The 20898-nt window shown below is 36.8% G+C and overlaps 1 protein-coding gene across 4 annotated transcripts in view; it reads right to left on the minus strand.

Moving 5' to 3' along the window:
* Window positions 1-18323, minus strand: part of map3k15 (mitogen-activated protein kinase kinase kinase 15) — an 84150-nt gene extending 65827 nt beyond the window's left edge. For 2 of the 4 annotated variants that reach the window (XM_056450167.1, XM_056450166.1), the window contains exons 1-5: window positions 17540-18323; window positions 15151-15290; window positions 11474-11497; window positions 7324-7401; window positions 2429-2622 (exon numbers count right to left, since the gene is read on the minus strand). In XM_056450167.1, coding sequence (XP_056306142.1) covers window positions 2429-2622; window positions 7324-7401; window positions 11474-11497; window positions 15151-15290; window positions 17540-17846 — 743 coding nt within the window. In that variant the 5' untranslated portion in view covers window positions 17847-18323. The remainder of the gene's footprint in view (window positions 1-2428; window positions 2623-7323; window positions 7402-11473; window positions 11498-15150; window positions 15291-17539) is intronic. The other 2 variants (XM_056450168.1, XM_056450169.1) reach the window with 1 other exon arrangement.
* Window positions 18324-20898: the final 2575 nt, after the last annotated feature.

Genomic DNA, 20898 nt, shown 5'->3' on the forward strand with positions numbered 1-20898 from the left:
ACTCGTGCACAAAGTCAAGTTCGCTACGAGTTCACTGTAATACTATTAACCAAGGCTGTGCAATTAATCAAAATTCAGTCTCGAATTTTGTCCTCCATGATTATATAAAACAATAATCTGGATAAAACAGTTAAAGTGCGTCAAACACATCTCAAAATTTCTCTACATTCATACCTCCTCAAAGCCTGACTGCAGTAAAATTATGTAAATTGACTTTTGCAGCATGGGACGTGATTGTTATTTGAATCATTAAGTGTTTATTTTAGATTATTAAGTACTTTATTCATGTTTTTAACAAAGCGAAACAGAATTTGCGCTGTTCAATGCATGCGATCTAGGCATGTATGTCCGCACCAATGTCAAGAGCAAATCTACACCCTTGTCACAACCACCTCTAGGGTTTACAGAGAAAAAGAGAAAATTTCCAGTGAGTGGCAGTTCTGTGGGGGCAAATGCCATGTTGATTCCAGAGGTCAGAGGAGAATAGCCAGACTGGTTCGAGCTCATAAAAAGGCAACAGTAACTCAAATAACCACTTGCTACAACCGAGGTATGCAGAAGAGCATCTCTGAATGCACAACACGTCAAACCTTGAGGTGGATGGGCTACAGCAGCACCACTCCTGTCAGCTAAGTACAGGAAAATGAGGCTACATTTTGCACAGGCTCACCAAAATTGGACAATAGAAGAAAAACGTTGCTGAAAAAATATTTCTGGTCTCTTGTTGAATCTATGCCACGAAAGATTAAGGCAGTTCTGAGGACAAAAGGGGGTTCAACTAGGTACTAGTAAGGTGTACCTAACAAAGTGGCCAGCGAGTGTATATGCTGATTAATATATTATAAATATATCTTCATTCTAAACTTTAGTACAAAAATAAAACTCAAACAAACAAATATAGCAGGCAAAAACGTAACTGCAAAAACCATAGAAATTGCAAAGAAACATCTCTTTCTTTCTTATACCAAAATCATTTACAAATTGCTATATTTTTATTTTGAAAAACTCCCACACTATGCACCTCTTGTCTTTCCTCTAGCGTAAACGCTTCTGAAATATGCACTTGGGGCATGCAACATATCACATTGTGCACAATCAAAGCCCTGAAGGCAAGCAACATGCATCAATTAATAAATAAATATTCTACAATTTATTGGCCATTATCCATAACTTAAAAAAATAAACATTTATGAGTTAATGTCAAAATAGATAGAAACATATTATGTTTCACTATTAGAAATATTGGATCAAATTCAGTGTTAAATGTGACCCTGGAATCAGACCCTGGAAAGTCTTATGTCGCATTGCTATTTTTTGCCAATAGAATGAATCAGATCATGCCAAAAAAAGATAATATTCCATGAAGATATTTTGCATATTTGTTATGGTAAATATATCAAAACTCAATGTTTGATTAGTAATGTGCATATCTGAGAACAGATTTTTAAATAGTTGTATGTCATCCAAAAATGGACAAATACTGTATCTTAACAAACCATACATCAATGGAAAGCTTATTCAATCAACATTCGGATGATGCATGAATCTCAATTTCCAAAAATTTACATAAAATGTCTTATCAAATCTCAAATGATACACTCAAAGGTGATCTAATTAACTAATTAATTAAAAACATGTAAAATAAAACAAATTGTCTTGGCTAGCTGCAATGTGGGCTGGACTTTATACCAACAGATAAAAATCCAGTAACACAAGAGCAATTTGTACTGCCTGTTATAAGGTGCGGAAACCTTGGCACTATGGAAGTTCCAGGCTTTTGACATCCGAGCTCCAGGTGAAAGGACACCCTGATACTTGTTAGAGGCTCCTGCAGTTCCTAATAAATCTTGCAGGGTCTTCTGCATGTCTGCTCTCATTATATAATCTGGCTGATATAAACATCCCCTTTGGGTTGAGTCCCAATTCTTCACTACATGGACAATGAGATGTGGATTGTTTGACACTGAGTTCAAGGGTTAGTTCACCCAAAAAATGAAAACTACCTCATCATTTATTGTGGTTTTAAACCTTTATGTGTTTCTTTCATCTGTTGAACACAAAAGAAGATATTTTGAAGAATGCTGGCTGCTGGCATCCATCAACTTCCATAATAGGAACAATGGAAGTCCATGGGTCCCAGGAACCAGCATTTTGTACAGAAGAAACAAGTGAAGGGTGAGTAACTGATGGCAGAATTTTCATTTTTGGGTGAACTATCCCATTTCAGCTCTGCAATGTAATGTTAAAAACAAAAAAGAAATCATTATATAAAAATGTATTTTATATTACTTGTTTGGTAAAAATTAGGAAGTGTTTGCTTGATTACGCTAAGCAAAACATGGCATGACACCATCATGTAACGGATCTGTAAAGCACTGCATGGAAGTTGGCATCCTGCCAGGGGTGATCATAATATGAGCAGTCATACCAAGACGTGACATGAATGTCTTTGAGAAGGCTGACGAAGCGGTCCACCAAAGGGACACACAGAGGTCCTAGAAGGTTGTCCCAGTTGGGCTGCATGTACTCTGATGCTCTGCGCTGGGCCACATTCTCACAGCACAAGTACTCATTGTTGGGTGTGATCAGGTATGGGATGAAATAGTAGTTCCCACTAGAGGCCTAAAAAAAGAGAAAGTAGTTTTAAAAGCCCTTTTATATCAAGCACAATGTAACAATACCTACACAACAAAAAAGCATGTTGTCCTAAAGGTGCAGTAGGTGATTGTCTTTCGAAACATTTTTTGTTGTGCTGGTTGAAGGTCTCTTTACATTCCAATAGTAATGATTAAAATAAATGATCTAAATGTATTTATATGTATTTTTATTTTCTGGGTAAGGTATAAGCCAATAAACATTCGTTCAATTACAATTTGTCCGGCCGACAATTCACATAATTCTGATAAGTGGCCCAAACAGTCTGTCAACAAATGTAGATTTGTATACCTGTGCATCCCTCTTCACGCAGATCTGCCATTTGTACATGCATGTGTGTTCACGTGCACATGAGAGAGTGAAAAGAGTAAAAACAAATGCTGAATCAAAACTTTTTAAAATCCTGAATCAATATTGGAGTTACTTTTGCATGCTGGAGGAAGGACGACACCATGGCTGACGTATTTCTTTTAGACAGGTAAGGTTATGTTTTAAAACTATTTTAGTCACACAAAGCTTATGTACAGTTGAAGTCAGAATTATTAGCCACCCTTTGAACTTTTTTCTTTTTTAAATATTTCCCAAATTATGTTTAACAGAGCAAGGAAATTTTCACAGTATGTCTGATAATATTTTTTCTTCTGGATAAAGTCTTATTTATTTTATTTAGGCTAGAATAAAAGCAGTTTTTAATTTATTATAAACCATTTTAGGTTATACAATAACTTGCCTAATTACCCTAACCTGACTAGTTAACCTAATTAAGCCTTTAAATGTCACTTTAAGCTGTATAAAAATGTCTTGAAAAATATCTAGTAAAATATTATGTACTGTCATCATGGCAAAGATAAAATAAATCAGTTACTAGAGGTGAAGTTGGTTTTATTCACGTTGGTTCATTGGTTTGAACAATGACAACCGGTGACACACTCCCTATACTGTTTACCATGCTAGTTTGAATATTCGGTCTGAAACAGCATGTAAGTATAGCTTAGTAATAAGTGTAATTAAGTGCACGCAGCTGGCCAAGCATTAAGCATACAGTAGTGGCTTTAGGACATATGAGAGCGCATGAGAGAGTGAGACCAGCGATCCTTGCATGCATGAAATATTGCACATTATGACAAGTTTTGCTTGCAACATAGAAAACGTGCTGCATATAATACAGTTTTTTGTTTAGAATTGTAGTATTATAAAGTACTGTAAATTTTTTCTAACTGGCGAATGACATGATCTAGTGGGTTGTCTATTGTCATCTTTATTGTGCGCGTTCATGATTTCAGGAGGTGTGGCTTTGGACAGCAGGGGAGGGACTGTGTTTTCAAAGCCATTATGCTAATGGATAGCATTCTGGCAGATCACCTACTGCATCTTTAATTTATTTAGTTGAATCAAATGAACATTTCTAGTCATCTAAAAATGTAGTAGTTTAAATAACATTTGTCATCATTTTTACAGTCTATATTATTGTCCAAACCTACAGACAATATCGTTGTATATTTTTCAAGCTCATGCTGCAATTTTGTCATTTGCCATTTTTATTGCCCAAGCCTTTAAAAGCAGGATGGATTCTGATTGTTTCTCCTATGAAAATAATTTGTCAAAAAATTCAGAGCATAAAAAGTGCTTGTCTCAGTGCATGTCTTTACTGAATGAATCTGTTTTTGAAAGAATAATTCAAAAATAAAAATTAATTCAGTGATCTATTCAAGAAGAGAGTCGTTTATTTCATTTCAAAATGAATCAGCTTTTTTGAACGAATCATTTGAATGAATGATTCAGTGAAGAGACTTGCTGCCCTCTACTGGCAGTTTTTGTGTCATATTGCCATGATAGGTCTAAATCAACACAATATTTATTAACTTTAATAATTATTTTGCTAATATTGCACACCACTATAAGAATTATTTTCATAACTAGATGTTCATCATTATAGTTATCATCTTTGATGTGAACGAGCCTTAATAAGCACAGTAAACGCACTTTAAAGACAACTGGAATACGTAATGTGATAGAGAATGCATCACAGTTAAGTCTGGAATAGTGTGGAAGAACAGGCTGTCAGAAATGTCTGTGTGTTAGTGATCATGTACTCAGCTGCTGGCAGCCAAGGAATGCAAAGAGGCAAGGAAATCTTGTTGACACCTTTGTGTGATCATGTACTGTCTCAGAATTCCAGAGTGAAATGGAGGAGATGGCCAAAGCACATCTCAGCCCACTGCCACATCAACACCTCAAATGCAAGAGGTCACCTCAAGACTCCTTCAACTCAGCACACACTACTAGACTATTCCAGTTATCGAGGCCTGTGGTCTAAGCATAAATACTGAGCACATTTTCAATTCTTAGACTCCAGTTAAAGCATTGTGGAGGAAAATACTATTTTTAAAACCACAGGAAGACTTTGGTTCCTCTTATGCTTGTTTCCATTGAGCTGTACAGTACGGCATTTCACTGTCAGACGAACCAAAAAAGTGAACCATACCATACTACTTTTTGAGACAATTTCTTAAGGTTATCTATAACAATAGTTCAAGTAGGAAACACACACAAACACGAGGAGAACATGCAAACTCCACACAAATATGCCAACTGACCCAGCCGGGACTTGAACCAGCGACCTTGCTGTGAGGCGACAGTGCTAAACACTGAGCCACCATGCTGCCCCACGAATCAATCATTTTGAATGAATCTTTTATGTGACTCAAGAACAATGAGTCCTTTCAGGGAATGATTCGTTCATTCGTGGGGTTAAAGATTTGTTCCTTTTAAATATTGAGTCTTCGATTAAGTTTGAGTCATTCATTCCTCAAGTGAAAGGCAGAGACAATCATATGCAGTCAGAGCTGGGAAAAAGATGTGATCCATTCATCTTTCGGGTTCTTGGTTTGAGTCGTTTGTTCATCATGTGAAAGACAGAAGCCAATCATATGCAGTCAGAACCGGAAAAAGATTTGATCCATTCATTTCTTGAGTCCTTGGTTTTGGGTCATCTCTTTACAAGCTGTCACATGATGAATGAACAACTCAAAAACCTGAAGACTCGAAAGGTGAACTAATCATGGCTCCTTTTGGTTCAGACTGTGTGCACTGGTTAAGCTTATAAGGGACTGTCAGTGTCATGTGAATGAACGACTCAAATTTGAAGACATGTCAGAAGAGGTGAGTTGAGCTAATCATAGACAAAAGACCCAGGTAAACAATGAATTATTATTTTCCCTTTCTTTTTTGACATTATTTTCAATGCGGACGTGCGCTCGTTTTTGCGATTGTTTTAGAACTTCCAATTCAGTTGCCTATGGGAGAAATAACTTGAAATAATAAATGGAAAAAAACAGTCAAATTACTTGCTCTACAAACAAGTGGGTCCATGACAATACAGACAAAGAAGAAGAATATAATAAGCGATCATCAGTTTGCAACATCAAGCAGCAGAACGAGCTGTTTTTAAAGTCTACAATTGAATGGAAGTGAATGAGACCAGAAGTCTCGAGCCAAAAAGATTCAAACAATTGCGCCCACTCATACGTGAAGAATAAGGTCAACAGAATTCTAGTTATGATTTGTTTGTAGTGTGATCATCGTTTGGGTTAATTGTGTTTGTAAGCGACTCATAACATTTTAACAATTTTTGCCAATGGAACGAAATGAGCAAAAGGACTCAAAAAAAGATTTGTTCATCTTGACGAACGAGACACAAAAGTCAGAGTCAGTAAATTGATCAAATTTCCCATAACTACTGCAGCCTGGAGACCTCCAAGTGGGTGAGATTACACCGCAAGTTGACCAGGTGACCTCCGAGTGGGAGCGTCTTATGCCACAAGTATGCTGGGTTTAGGGATGGTGTAGACATTAATAAAACACCACAGGTTACTGTGAGGTTAGATTTAGCATTGGGGTAGATGTAGATATTAAAACACAATAGGTTGGACTACGTGTCATGTACAAGACATTAAATAAATGAAAACTCCATTAGGTTTGTGGCTTGGGGCTCAAGTCCCACCTACTTGGAGCTGGCTATAATCCCCATTTACACCCTTCTCCAATAGTTTTTTACCAAAAGACTGGAGATAAAGGCGATACTGAATGTTATTGGTTTACAATCGTCACTTGCATGTACAACAAGTCACAGGAATGATATTACAGGAAGTGCTATTTTTAATACATTCTGTAATACAAAACACTACAATAATACAGTGTGCAGCAATGAGCCATGCTCAAACAAAACTTGTCATCTTGTGACAAACTGCTACATGCCAAAGAACAAGAACAGAATCTGCTGTACTGTATGTCCTCCATTGTTATTTATGCCACTCACAAGTCACTTGTAAACATGTGGATATCACAAGGATCACCACTTCCTCTCTATAACGTATCTGCATCTACATTTCAAATAATGAAGTTCCACTATGACTGCACAAAAGATGTGATATGTGTACGGCCTGTATGACTTGCTTCTTTGAGCAAGAATGACAATGATTTCAACTTTTAAACTGATGTATTAATGACAAAAAAGGTTTAAAATTAATCAAGTTTTTTTGAGCAACAAATAACTAATTGATTTATTGAGCTCTTAGTTCCTGAATTGACATCTCAACTATTGATGTAAGATTCCAATGCATGCAAACATTTTTTTTCCAGAATGCACTAGCATGCTAGAGTACCTACTTTGTTTCTAAGGCCGGAGCCTCTGTATTCAGGAGGCAGCTGCACCCAAGGGAAGCCTATTTTAACTGGTCTTGCAGCCTACTCCAGGTAACACACAAGATAAAGAAAAAGAAAGCAAAAGGAGAGCAAACAGTGAAGGGAGCTGAAAGGAAAAGAGGAACGAGAGTGACAGGTGATTTATATACACACTATATGGTATTAACAGAGAACGGAAAACAGAGAGTAAATTAAGAGTCTTGAGAAAGCTGAAGGAGGAGTTCACTCAAAAATTTGGTCATAGTTTACTCATCATTAATTTTCTTATAGGAACTTTTTGATAAAAAATGTACTGGTTACTTTCTCCATGCATTTATGGGCCTGATACAAATAAATGAATATGACATTAAATCCACTGTGTTTTGTTTGAATGGTTGATTCAGTGAATCAACGAATCCTTGACTACGTTTTCATGGACATCGGCAATCGAATTATTTGCCTTAATCTGAATTAGACGATAATATGATTACGGTGTTTACATGAGTTGCTTTTTGAATGTTCCTTTCATGATCCCGTTTTACATGTTATAGCACATAATTTAATTAACAATTCCTCCAGAGTTTCATGTAATTTCGGGTGTTTGATTTTTATTTTGTCGCCTTTAACTGCAGTTTGGCACTTTCCCTTTTTTTCAGGAACTTTTCATGCATGCTCCCTGTGACAAATGAGATGTTGTATGTGAGTATGAACTGCTGGAAGAGTGTTGTTTTAATGGAATTTGATATTGCATGTCAGGGGAAAAAACCTATTGCATTTTGCGAAGCATGTGTCTGTGGTCCTTCAATGACTCAGTAGATGAAGAGAATAGTGTCAAACAACCGTGTATGTATGGACTATCTTGTCGCAAAATGCGGCGAAAATCCTACATGATGGTAATAGTTGGATTAAAGTGTTTACATTTCTGTACTGCACTTCAATAATCCGACTAAAATTAGTATTCTCTACATGTGTTAATTCCATTTCTGTTTATTTCCATTATGACTTTAGTCGGATTAAGGTCAAAAATCACTGTTTACATGTAGAATCTTAATCAGAGTTTTGTCTTAATCATATTAAAATTATTATTGGTGTCCATGTAAACGTACTCACTGACTCTTTTTTTAATCATTGAATTGTTCATGTTCTGCTCAGGTTCTGATTCAAATTTTATTCAATTTTTGTCAGAAAAACTGAAAAAAACAGACAAAACTGTATCTAAAACGGAGCAGTTTGTTGAACAGTTAAGTTAGTGTTCATGTAAACACAATGGGCCCTATCATACAAATATCATACAGTAAAACGAAAGACGTGTTTGGCACAATTTGTTGCTATTTTCAGACCAACACAACCCTAATTTTTCCATTTTGTGCCACGTTGTTTAAATAGCAAATCTATTTGTGCCGCTTTGTGGACTCATGGGTGTGCCGGTCCACAAAGGAGGCGTGTTAAGAAGCATCGTTGGCGTGTTGCTATTTTGAGGAACTAAAATAGACTCCGCCATTGACCAGCTAAAATCTGGTCTAAAGTCCAGCGCAGAGCGCGTTAGTTGTGCACCTTAAATCCGTACACATTGCTTAATACACACAGGATTTAGAGCAATACTCAAATATATTTACAAATGAAAAAGAATTAAAGTTTAAAGAATTAAAATATTACAAAAATTATTATTTTCTAGATAAACATAAACCAGTACCTTTATTCCTTCTTCACCTCGGGTTTTTTTTTTTCAGTTTGTTCATGACAATTTGCTTTTGTATAATGTTATTAATATTAGTAGTATTATTTATTAAATGCATATTTATATTTGTTTAAAAAAAAACAAGCTTAGATTTGTTCACCTGTTTTAGACCATATGGGGCATAGCATGTGTATTTGGATATAACTCAGTTTTTTGACCACACTTCGTTATTGTTGTTCATTTATTCGTTTACTGGAAATTAGAACTGAATTTAAAAATAGTTTTGAAATATATCTTTGTGCTTAACAAACAAAATTAAATATGTAGGCAGAAGGACATCTTCAGTGGCGTGCGTAAAACATGGTTTCCTTACCCATGAAAGTAACCCAGCTAGCAAAATTCATGTGGCTCAAGTCTGGCCCACACCAGACACTTACATCCGGCCCACATACCGCATGGAATGATGGCACTTGGGCGGTCCACTCCTGTTTGCCAGATCTGGGCCACAATTAAGCCATAGCAATATCACTTATCAGCCAGAATTCAATCAAATTAACCAGAACTGATCCTATTCTGGGCCACAGCTTACAGCTTACACTTACATCTGGACCACATATTGAATGGAATGATGGCTCTAGCGTGCTCTGCTCCTGTTTGTCAGATCTGGGCCACATATAAGCCAAAGCAATACCACATATTAGCCAAAAGCCAGAGTTTACTGTGCCGAATATTTGCCAAAAGTGGCCCACATATGTCTTAAAATAAGTGGGCAACATTTGCCATATTTTCTCTGGGACACACTTGCCTCACAGCCACAATAGCCAGAGCTTACTGTGCCAAATATTTGCCAAAAGTGGCCCACATATGTCTTAAGACAACTGGGCCACATTTGCACCTTCACATGTGAGCCACTTTAGGTTTAGACCCAGATTACCCTTAAATGACTATGCCACATTTTTACCAACTGTGGCCCACATTAGTCCTCTATCATTTGGACCACATTTACACATTAGGCTCACATTCAGATTACATTTTGCCATAAGTGCCAAATCTTTGCCTTAAATGGCCCATATATTAATTTGAATCTTTGACCCCCTTTAGCCATTTTACAGGTAGGCCACTTCAGACTCACATTCATTTTGTCTGGGCCGAAGGAATACCACCAGTGCCGCACAACTGCCTAAAGTGGCCCACATTCGTATGCTATCTGGGAAAGGAGTAAAGTAAAGAGTAAAAGTAAAAAGAAAGTAAAGAGGCCTAATGGAGAAGGCTCGTTCTTTATCCTCGCACTGCAGATGGTTTGTTTAATTGTTTTCTCGCTAGTGAAGCGTTCAGTTTTTACACTTAATAAGTCCGTCATGTAAATAGCAAATGCAACTGACTCTTAAAGGGAATGGGAAATGAGACTCTGATTGGTTTAATGCACGTTATGCTCAAAACACACCCATAAATCATTAAGAGAATGAGCACAACCCTGTATTTTTCCGTCCTCAAAATAGCAAAAGTGGATTCAGACACGCTCTTAATGCTTTCGTGCCATGCGATTTAGACTTAGCACTTAGATCGTTAAAATAGAGCCCTATGTTCAGATTCAACATTTAAAATTATTTAATTTTGACAGAAACAAAAAGTGCCCATGTAAACTTAGTTAATGTCAGCTCGCATACTACTAGAGCAATTATGATATCGTGGACAATAAATATATCTCACACCGTATTATTAAGTAAATTAATCACTCATTAACTGGATTTCTAAAAGTCAATTTAATCAGAAAAAGATTTGATCAGATTTTTTGTCAACCTGTTAATCACACAAAGCTGAGAGGACAACGAATCTTTAAACAAAACTTATGGACCATTTTTTGAAATTTCAATAGTTTTTGTATCATTTTGATACTTTATTTCTTCAATATGCAAAAGTAAGTGAGCTAAAAATAACCAGAGAATAAAACTGACTGAATGTTTGAGTGAACTACTCATTTAAGCTGAGAAAGTATAGAAGATGGTGAAAGCAAACACATAAATTCACATCTATTCACAAAATTTTGAAAAGTTTTCTGGATGATTCCACAGCTATAAATCACCATCAAGGTCAGCTTCTTTTTAGCAGCTGTTCAATACAAGACATTTATTTAAAGTCTAGCACACAATAGTCCTCTCTTTTTATCCAAACCACTAATACCTACTAACTCAAATGACCACAACACCTTCAAAACCCTTATGAACTCATCAGGACCAGCACTAGTCTTCACAGTGACCCTACAACCTTCTGTGCTCATACAACTCTTGCATACAGCTTCTGCTCACAGTGGTAGGTTTATTTTAGGACCATGAGCATGTAAACGTATGTCATCATAAGATCTCCAAAAATAGTCTAATACACAAAGCTATTGGCACACCAACAACAGACGCCAAACCTCATCGGATTACCAGTCCTTCAAGGAGTCTTGACACTTACTGTGTTTTTCTGTGCCACCATGTCCTATGCAAGAGAAAAGAGAAGAAAGAAATTACTCAACTGCAATATTGAAAGAAATACATCAATCCCAAAACCACCCTGCAGTATAATGCCATTTATTCCATGACTGATAGGGAATGAATCAGTTGGACAGAGAAAATGTTAACAAAAACACAAGCGGATCGCGTGACGCTTCTCCCCTAGCGTGATTGTCATTGTTACAGTATACCAGAAGAACGCATGCCTTCCAATGTTTCTGTGTGCAACGTGGTCATGTGCAGCTGTCCTGGGACAGACTGCATGCCTTCGCTTGAAAACAGTCCGTGTTGTTCTGGCAGCTCTACTGTCCAGTGCCCAGAAAAGATAAACTCCTTCCTAGGCTCAGAATAGTAGGTCAGGGCCTAAAGGTGGGCGGCCTCTTTGTTCAAATGACAGAGATACTAAATGTGAGAATATGAGCCTGCAGGCTTGAAGACATAACTTGTCACAAACCCTTGCAAGCGTCTTTGTCAGGAGAAATTCTAATTCTTAAGTATTATAGCTAAGTAAGGTAATGTCCATGGGTATTTTAATAAACAGATTTTTTTTCCAGTTTTGTTTGTAAAATATCTGTAAGTATTTTCGTGAGTAAATTGCATACAAGTCAATGCAAACATGAGAACAGAGGCAGAATACCGTCCTGCGGTTGAACAATGTGGAATACGCGATGTTTGCTGCGAACCTGTGAAATTGGCTTTATTCACGTCTCCAGAGTTTGGTGTATTAGAACGGAGAAAACAGAGCGCACACTGATGTCATGAGGCGGAAAACTCCTCTTGCATTGTCCACATGACCATACTGTACTCAGAGTTTTCAGAAAGTTTCAGTTTCAGTCACTCGATTCATTTTTGTGTGGAAAAACAGAAACTGTAGAAAAAATTGGAGGTTTTAAAAATAACCGTGTTCGTGTGAACGAACAAGTGCTTTTTTTTGGATGTCTTTAAAGGCAAAAAGTACTTATGTAAGGGTAATTTATATGATAATAATAGAGTTGATTAATTTATTTGTGTACAGGAGATAATGAACAACAGAACCCTTTCACACGGATAACTGAAAGCTACGAAAAATGCTGTTTTATGCATGCCAGGCCAGCAGATAGCGATGTCACTTTATAAAGAAATACTACACATCTGCACACATACGGTTCTGTGATCCATCATTATCGGTTTAGTTGGACTCATGCATGTCTGTAGATTGAGACTGCGTCCGAAATTGCACACTTAAATACTATATAGTACGCTAAAAACAGTATGCGAGCCAAGTAGTATGTCCGAATTCCTAGAATTCGAAAAACAGTATGCGAGAAGTACCCGGATGACCTGCTATTTCCGGCAAGATTTTGAAGAGCGCATTCGATGGACAATTAGCTATCCCATAATAAAAATTCATGAACGGGAGTGAAGTGACACAATTGATGTTGGTAGGTCACATGATCGTGACAAAATGGCAGATGTAGTACATCCGAGTTCCAATCATACTACTCACATTCATACTGTATAGAATGTACTTTTCTAACAATCGAGTAGTACATTTAAAATCAAAGGCAGTACCTACGCACTGAGTAGTAGGATATTTCGGACGTAGTCTGAATGTATAAAACGTTCACATGGAGTCACAGTTTTCAGGTTCAGTAATAATCATAGCCAGTTATTACGTAGTGACGTCATTCATCTCATATGTGCTATGTCGCAGTGGCTTACTATGGCAAGGGAGACGAGCGTGAGTAATTAAAACACTCCAACTAATTAAAAACGCAGAAACTGTGCACAGAGCATTAGAGCCAATCGCAGCCCTTTTCTGTTGAGCGTATGACCAATCATAGGGGTGTAAGAACTTGCTTGGCAAGGCTCAGTAAGCTAGCGGGACATTTACATTTGTTTATTTACTATGATTGCTCATGTTATTCTGTGCCTGTACTTGAGTTTTTAAATGTACAGCTCATATATCTGACTGCTTGTATTAAAGGACAAAATTGTATTACAAATATTATTTAAATATAAATATATATATACATTTTTCTTGTGTTTGTGAAGTAAAATATAAAATTGTGTATGGAAAGCATCGTCAATGCACCGTGATACACTGAGATATCGAATTGAACCGAATCGATGGCATGATAATCGTAACCGAACCAAACCATGAGACCAGTGTAGGTTCACACCTCTACTAAATAAGATAGACTCAAATGTGTTCACACTTTGGTTTTTGAATCTGAACCATAATATGCTGTGTCATTAAAGTGAAAGCAGTTGCTAGGTAACAACAGCACGAAAGTTGACGCAAAATGGCTGAATACCGCTGCTTGGGTGCCTTTGGATTCAAAATGTAGTTTCGATCTCAAAGTTCCAAAACTTAGCAATTGTGTCTATTTATCAGGAATGTAATGCCAAATTCAAATGAATATAGTTGTTCTCTGCAGAAGTTGAGGAGAAATTAGATATATATTATCTCTCTTAGAAACGTCAGTTGTGCATGTCAGAAAAACGAGTGAGTAAATGTATGAATATACAGTTTAACCAATTTAATGCAATTGTGTTCACACCATAATTGAATGTTACACCAGACCACCTCTTTCAGGCAGACTTAGGTACAGTTCAAGTAGTTCAGAAGACTGCGATTACATTAGCCAAATGAACTTAGCGTAAAATAAACCCAGGTGCTAACTAAAAGAGCAAATGTGAAAGAACCCTAAAAGTAAACTAGTATTTTTCAAATTATTTAAAATAAATATTAAGTATTTCCTTTAGAGGTAACAATGGTTCTGAATTATTTGTAGTCATATAAGTGAGCATTAATTATTATCAAAGTCTCCTTAAGACATGTCATTTCACTTAGCGGCCATCTTTGAAACGCCTCTTGAGTAGTATGCTCGGGCATTCTGTTTAAATGGGGAAACATCAAATTCTCCAAAACTGCTTGCCAAGTATATGATTAGATTTCATATTAGGAATCACTAATAAAAATAAACAACAACTGTCTTTAGTTTCATTTCTAAACATCCAAATAACACAAAATCTGCAGAAACTCGCGTCTGGTCCGAGCCCCTCCCCCCGAATATTGTCAATCTATAGCAATCGATGATTGGCTCCTGTACTAGAAGGCGGGCTTTATTCACCATATAGCGATCAATGATTGGCTCCTGCACTAGAAGGCGGGCCTTCATGCACCATATTGACCGTTACACTTTCCCCATTACAAACTATACGAGTGACATGTCTTGTGTATTCTATAGTCTTTGTTATTAGCTTTATTTAAAGGTACAGCTGCAATAAACACAACTGCAAAAATATTGACTATTACCAAACAGTTTCCACAACACACTCCTCATTTTCCACAGTTTGGACCAAAAAATTCAGTCTGCTTTAGTTTTAGCTTCTGCTATCAGTACTTCTCCAAACAATTGAAACTTTTTTCTGGCCATTCATTTATACCACAGCAGCATTTTGGAATTGGATTTATATTCGTTTCTGAAAACTACTGATATCATCTTCATGTAAACTACAAAAATGGTGATGTCATGTGCATGCAAATACTATATATGTATGTATGTGTGCTCACGGTATATGAAAGTGCAAGTCACCTTGACAAACATTAGTTTATATCTACTGTATGTGTGTCTTTAAGACCATGACTCTCACCTTAAGGGACTGTGCTGTGTCAGGGTCCATGTCGTGGTAGAGGATAACATTGTTGGCCATGTCAAAGCTCTCACGGACCCCGAGGTGATAAAACAAAGAGGGCTGTCTGAACACATCACTCATGTCCACAACAGCAATATCTGCAATCAATCAAAGACACAGTAAGCAAGCAGGAAGATCATATAAATGCAGAATCCCACTACTGCAATCAACTAGTGTAGTTTGCATACTATAGTTCTGCACACTTAAAGCATCTAAGAGACTGTGATTTTTAAAAAACAAGCATTGAATTTGATTTTTATGAGCCTCTTTTGTTTATTAAGACTTTCCATGACATCAGACACACTGTAAAGTCTTTAAATAAGCTTTGTCTGTTTAAAATAGTTCTAAGGGCATATTTGCTCTCCCATATATGGCTATATTTGTTCTCTTCCAGTCAAACACGATCTGTGCTTATTCTACAGAAACTACGCAAACATCTGAAAATGCGTTTGAAAGCCGTAACCTACAAAATACAAGACCAGACTTGATGCAGCTGAGCTGATGCATGACTCAATGTTAGGAGAGGGGAGATATATAATAACAAGAAAATTAGTCAGTTGTAGTCAACAGAATTGCATATAAGGGCACTATATTTAAAACTTCAATTTTACAAACCAGGAATACAAAGATTTAACTCTAAAATGCACTTTTTGATCCTCTAAAGATCTTTCCCACGAGAAAAACTGCTCCAAATGAGCCATGTTGGAACAAATACTGAATGACTAAAAACACACTGCGCGAGTACCAAAAACATTGCCCTTTTCACCCATTGAACTCATCTGTAAGTGGGTTGTGATCAGCCAGAGTAATGTGTACAGCCGCACCCGCGTGAGACACTTCATGCTAGATCTGGCGAGTAAATTCCAGGAAAGGAATGTGCCAGAGGCAGAAGACCACAATCAGGATCCTAATACTCCTAGATGGAGTTTGGAGTGATCTTGTAGTAACACCTTCCAATGGGAGAGTGAATATTGTACCCCCAAAACATGGCCATTAAAAGAAGTACTATCCCGTGTTTTGGTTGATTCAGGTCAATGGTTTAAATGATTCACTCATAAACTGGCCTGGTCACAAAAAGTCAAAGTTCAGAAGAGTTTAATATTATCTGGGAAAAATTATTCATCCATAACAGTCTATATACAACAGTCTTGTATGTTATTTCATTTGAAGAGACATAATTGAGTACACCCCATTGGGAAAATTAATATTTTTATCCATCTCTCAGTGAATATGGGTAATATATATTGGTGCGTTTAAATAAAACAGATTTGTTAAACAGATATATTTATTAAAATAATATTTTAGTCACCGAACATCTTTAGAAATGGAGAGATAATGCAATTAAATTCATGCAAAATATTGCAAAAAATTACAACATTTCAATAAAATGTTATTTATTTTTTGTTTCTCTTGATTTTTGCTATATTTAAAAATGTTATTTAAAAATATATAGATTTGGGCAGCTAATTTTTAAAACATTATTGTAAGTTATTTTGTTAGATAAGCTCCAGATTTGGCTTCAGTACTGACTGATCCCATGTTTATGCACAAATATAATATTGTAAAGCTTCCTATAGAAAATATTAAATTAAATGAGAGATTTGTGTGGGGTGTGCTCATATATGCTAAGCACTGTATTCTTTTATTATGCATTAAATGAAATACACTTACACTGCTATTGTTATTATGCTGCACTATATAGATGCTGTATACATATTTTAAATATATTTTATACATTTTTGTATGTCAATGTAAACTTTTCTGATCATTTAATAGTAAATTATAGAAAAAAATGTTTTATTGAATGTGTTCACCACCATTTATTCAGGTCTAGTTAACTGTTTATACTGTTTTGTTTATGAAAATATATTTTTTACCATACTTGCAATTTTTAGGTACTATACTATCTGTATAATGTATTGTTTCTATAAGCAACACGTATAGAAAAGCATGCAGCCATGTTATGCATAGAGACTAGTATTTTATAACGTCATAGAATTATTATCTAGTACATATTTATTGTATACAATTAAACAGTCAATATATTACATATTTAATTGAATATTAATAATGTTTCTTTTTTTTATTTACTATAATGGACAATAACGTGGTTCAAATGCACACATCTATCAAGACGTGTGCAAAATCTGCTTTACTAGAGGGATATGATTAACGGAAGCCCCCAAAACTACAGATTTTGGGAATGTTCTTAACCCAACACACCTGACTTAGTCGTATAATCATCATCACTTTCGCTTTTAGAAGTTTCAAAACCTAAACTGGGTGTGCCTGAGGATGGAGGTCCTCCAAAACCCCACACCCTAAACACAGTGCCATCCGAACCCACCTGCATCGTAAAAAGTATCAAGCACCGTGGTCTCCCCAAAGTCTAATCGTCCGAAGGTGACTGTGGTCAATATGGCACTCTCCGCGTCGCAGGCGCGCTGGAGACACTGGAGAGCCCCGGACTCCGGGCTATTCGCAGCCACTGCCTTCAGTCCATCATTCAGCACATACACAGCCCTCAAGGACCTCTGTTTGCTCACCGGACTCGGGCTGGTCACATCGGCTCTCTCCATGCCCGCAGACATGGAAATCGCATTGGTGTGGTCGCCACCAGCCTCTGCTGTAGGTAGATTGGACATGATCTCCATACTGCGAGTAGCCTAATTGTTTTGTCCCACCGCTGCGCGTTCCTCCTTTTCTTTCCGCTGTTAATCAATAATGAATACCCAAAGTTTAGTGCGCACCTGTGGCACGGCTGTGACGTCCAGCGTCTTGCGATTCATTAAAGCAGCGCGCATCACTGCATATTAAAATCTGGTCCAGTTTTATCTCGCTTATGCTAGTATACAGCGCTTGTGGATTAAGTGCAGAAAGTCAGGCAAAGCTGAGGTGAGATTTGCGCTGGGTCTCCAAACACATCCTATATGAGGAAGTCATTCCTCCTGCCCTCTTTTTGCAGAACGCAGACTGACTGCACGATCCGATCATTTCCTCAAAGGTCTGTCCTTCCGTTCAGGCGTGCGTACTGCATTTCATAAGTGAAGAAAGCTGCGCAAATGTTGACCGCGAGGAACGTCTCGCCTCTGTTACTGCATGTACAGTCACCATTGAATCATCTGGAGCAGAAGTCTAAATATAAAACTTGTCCGTGTTGAATGCTGATATACGCGCATGGCAAACGGAGCTCAGCAGGTCCACAGATCCCGGAGTCCAGCTGGCCGAATGGGCGACTGTTACTTTCGGTCATTTCAGATAAAATCACAAGCGAGAAACTGGAACTGTAAACAAAATAGCCTACCTCGCAAGGCTTCATGGGAACTAAGTTAAAGGCTGTTTTGTTGCTGTTTATATCATTTTGTGGTGGAAATGTCCTTTTAAACGGTTGAATGCACACAAATAGCTACATTTTCACAATTCGAACACGTAACTGATTGATTCTGTTTACTATTTTTCACCTCACATTTACCTCGAACACTTCGCTGTTATCTTTGAAAACAAATCTCAGAGGAATTGTTAAGGCTGCACCACCACCACCACTAATAATTAAACGGACTGAAGTCCATTATTCTGCTTATACTATGGTTAAAACAGCCAAAGACACTGTTCAGTTGTTGGATTTCAAGACATTTGTCAGGTTTTTGTCTTCAAACACGTCCCACTGAAAATCCGTTGTTTTGATTTTTTCATTTGTTGTAGGTTGTGAAGCAGCCAGGGCGCGAATTACAGGGGTGTGTGGGGTAAGGGAGGTTAACCCCCCCCCCCCCCCCCCCGAAGGAGGTAAAAACAAGATGTATGGGGGTGAGGGGGGGCGGGGGGGAGGGAGGGGGGTTAGTCAGTCCTTTAATACTGAGAAATATTCCACTTTGATCTGTATTTTAAATAATATTTAGCCTGAAAATAAAAACAAATTAGACAAAGGCCTATAGTTTGAAGTTTAACCTATAACGTTTGAAATAGCTAATCAGAGAATATTGTAGGTCAGAATACACTAAATATTCCGTTAAAACGCAGAAAACTTAAATACGTTTCATTAACAAACTAGATGTAATACAAAACAAAAATGACTAAAGCATTAATTACACAAACTAACCGAAACAGTTGACCCCCCTGATCGTCAATGTATAATTCGCTCATTGTAAGTAGCCTAAATCACCGAAATCATTCGGCGTAGTGATATGAAACTGCAATCAATGTGGTTGGAACTAAGACAGACCTGGAACTATTTTACTGTAGCTGTGCTGTTCACCAGCCAATCAGAATCAAGCCGTCAACAGCTGCATGTTAAATCACTTGAAAAGTCTTTGGATTTAGTTTTCTGTTTTCTTGAATATAATTTTTTGTTTGTTTTAGCCTATTAAAATACTGACATTTTTAGTAATGTATCAACAGAAAAGTTAATAAATCAATACTGTAATTAATGCTGTAAATTACATATTTTTTAAATTTGAAATTAGGATTAAAGGTTACCAGCTCAGGTCGTTGATTCTGATTGGTTGATTTGTTTTCTAATTTGTATATTTCTCTACAAACATACACCTGTGAATGTTGCTCAACAACTCCATACTCAGTATTGATTTAAAGAAATGACTTTATACCTGTATATTTGTTTATGTAATAAATAACTATTTTATAAAAAGCAGCAAGTCCAACGAAGCCATGGTTTACAGAATATACAGTAACAGCTAAGGGTTTAGTGGTTATGAATTCAATGTAAATCAAGGCTTCTTGGGGCTTATTGCTTTATTAATAATTTACACAAACACATACCTAATCAATCCAGTAAATTGACAATACTGTTTGTATGTGTCTTTTTATAGCCAATAATGGTTTATAGTTTTGCTCTTACCCTTATTAAACACACCTGATCCAACTAATCAAGGTGTTCCAAGACTAGAATCCATTAAGCAGGTGTGAGTTGGAGCTGGTTGGAGCTAAACTGTGCAGAGCTGTGGCCCTCCAGGAATTGAGTTTGAGACCCTTTATTAACCAGGAATAATAATGCAGAAGGGACATATTCAATGTGAGTGATACAAACTTCCTTAACTCACACAAATTACACAAATATACTAATTACGACACAGGATTGGTTTCCTCAGGGGTGCTGGCAACATACTGGCGTCACTGACAGAAAAGACTTGGCGAAATAGTTTTTTAGATGTGGCGTAACCCTGAACTGTAATGTTCCACATTCAAACTATAACTAAAACTATAACTTGTACAAATAGATTCAATAGAATTAATAAAATAACAGTAAGACTTACAATTACAGCAAGACTCCAGAATTTCACATGCTGTATGATTTTTACTAGCATTTGGAGTATGGTAAGTGTTAAATTCAGGTGTTTGAAACATAACAACAGTCTTTAATCATCGCTTAACCATATCATGTCCTTAGGCATTGTTAGAATAACAACTGGCATCAAGCACCACTTCATATACTTAATAAACCATATAATGTCCTCAGGCACTGTTACAATAAAATAAAGTCAAATAAAAAAAGAATTATGATTTGATAAGCACAAACAAATCACAGAAATTTAACAGTTAATCACTAGTTAACCAGAAACACTCTTCATTTTTGGATTTTTTCCTTTATTATGAGAAGACGGTATTAACAAAAAGTGAAGTTGTAGAGAATTGGGGGGATGAGATCAGGAATGATCTGCGAGTCGGGACTTGAACTTAAGTCAATGCACTCAA

Source organism: Danio aesculapii, chromosome 24 (genome assembly GCF_903798145.1).
Source record: "Danio aesculapii chromosome 24, fDanAes4.1, whole genome shotgun sequence".
Classification (NCBI taxonomy): Eukaryota; Metazoa; Chordata; class Actinopteri; order Cypriniformes; family Danionidae; genus Danio; species Danio aesculapii.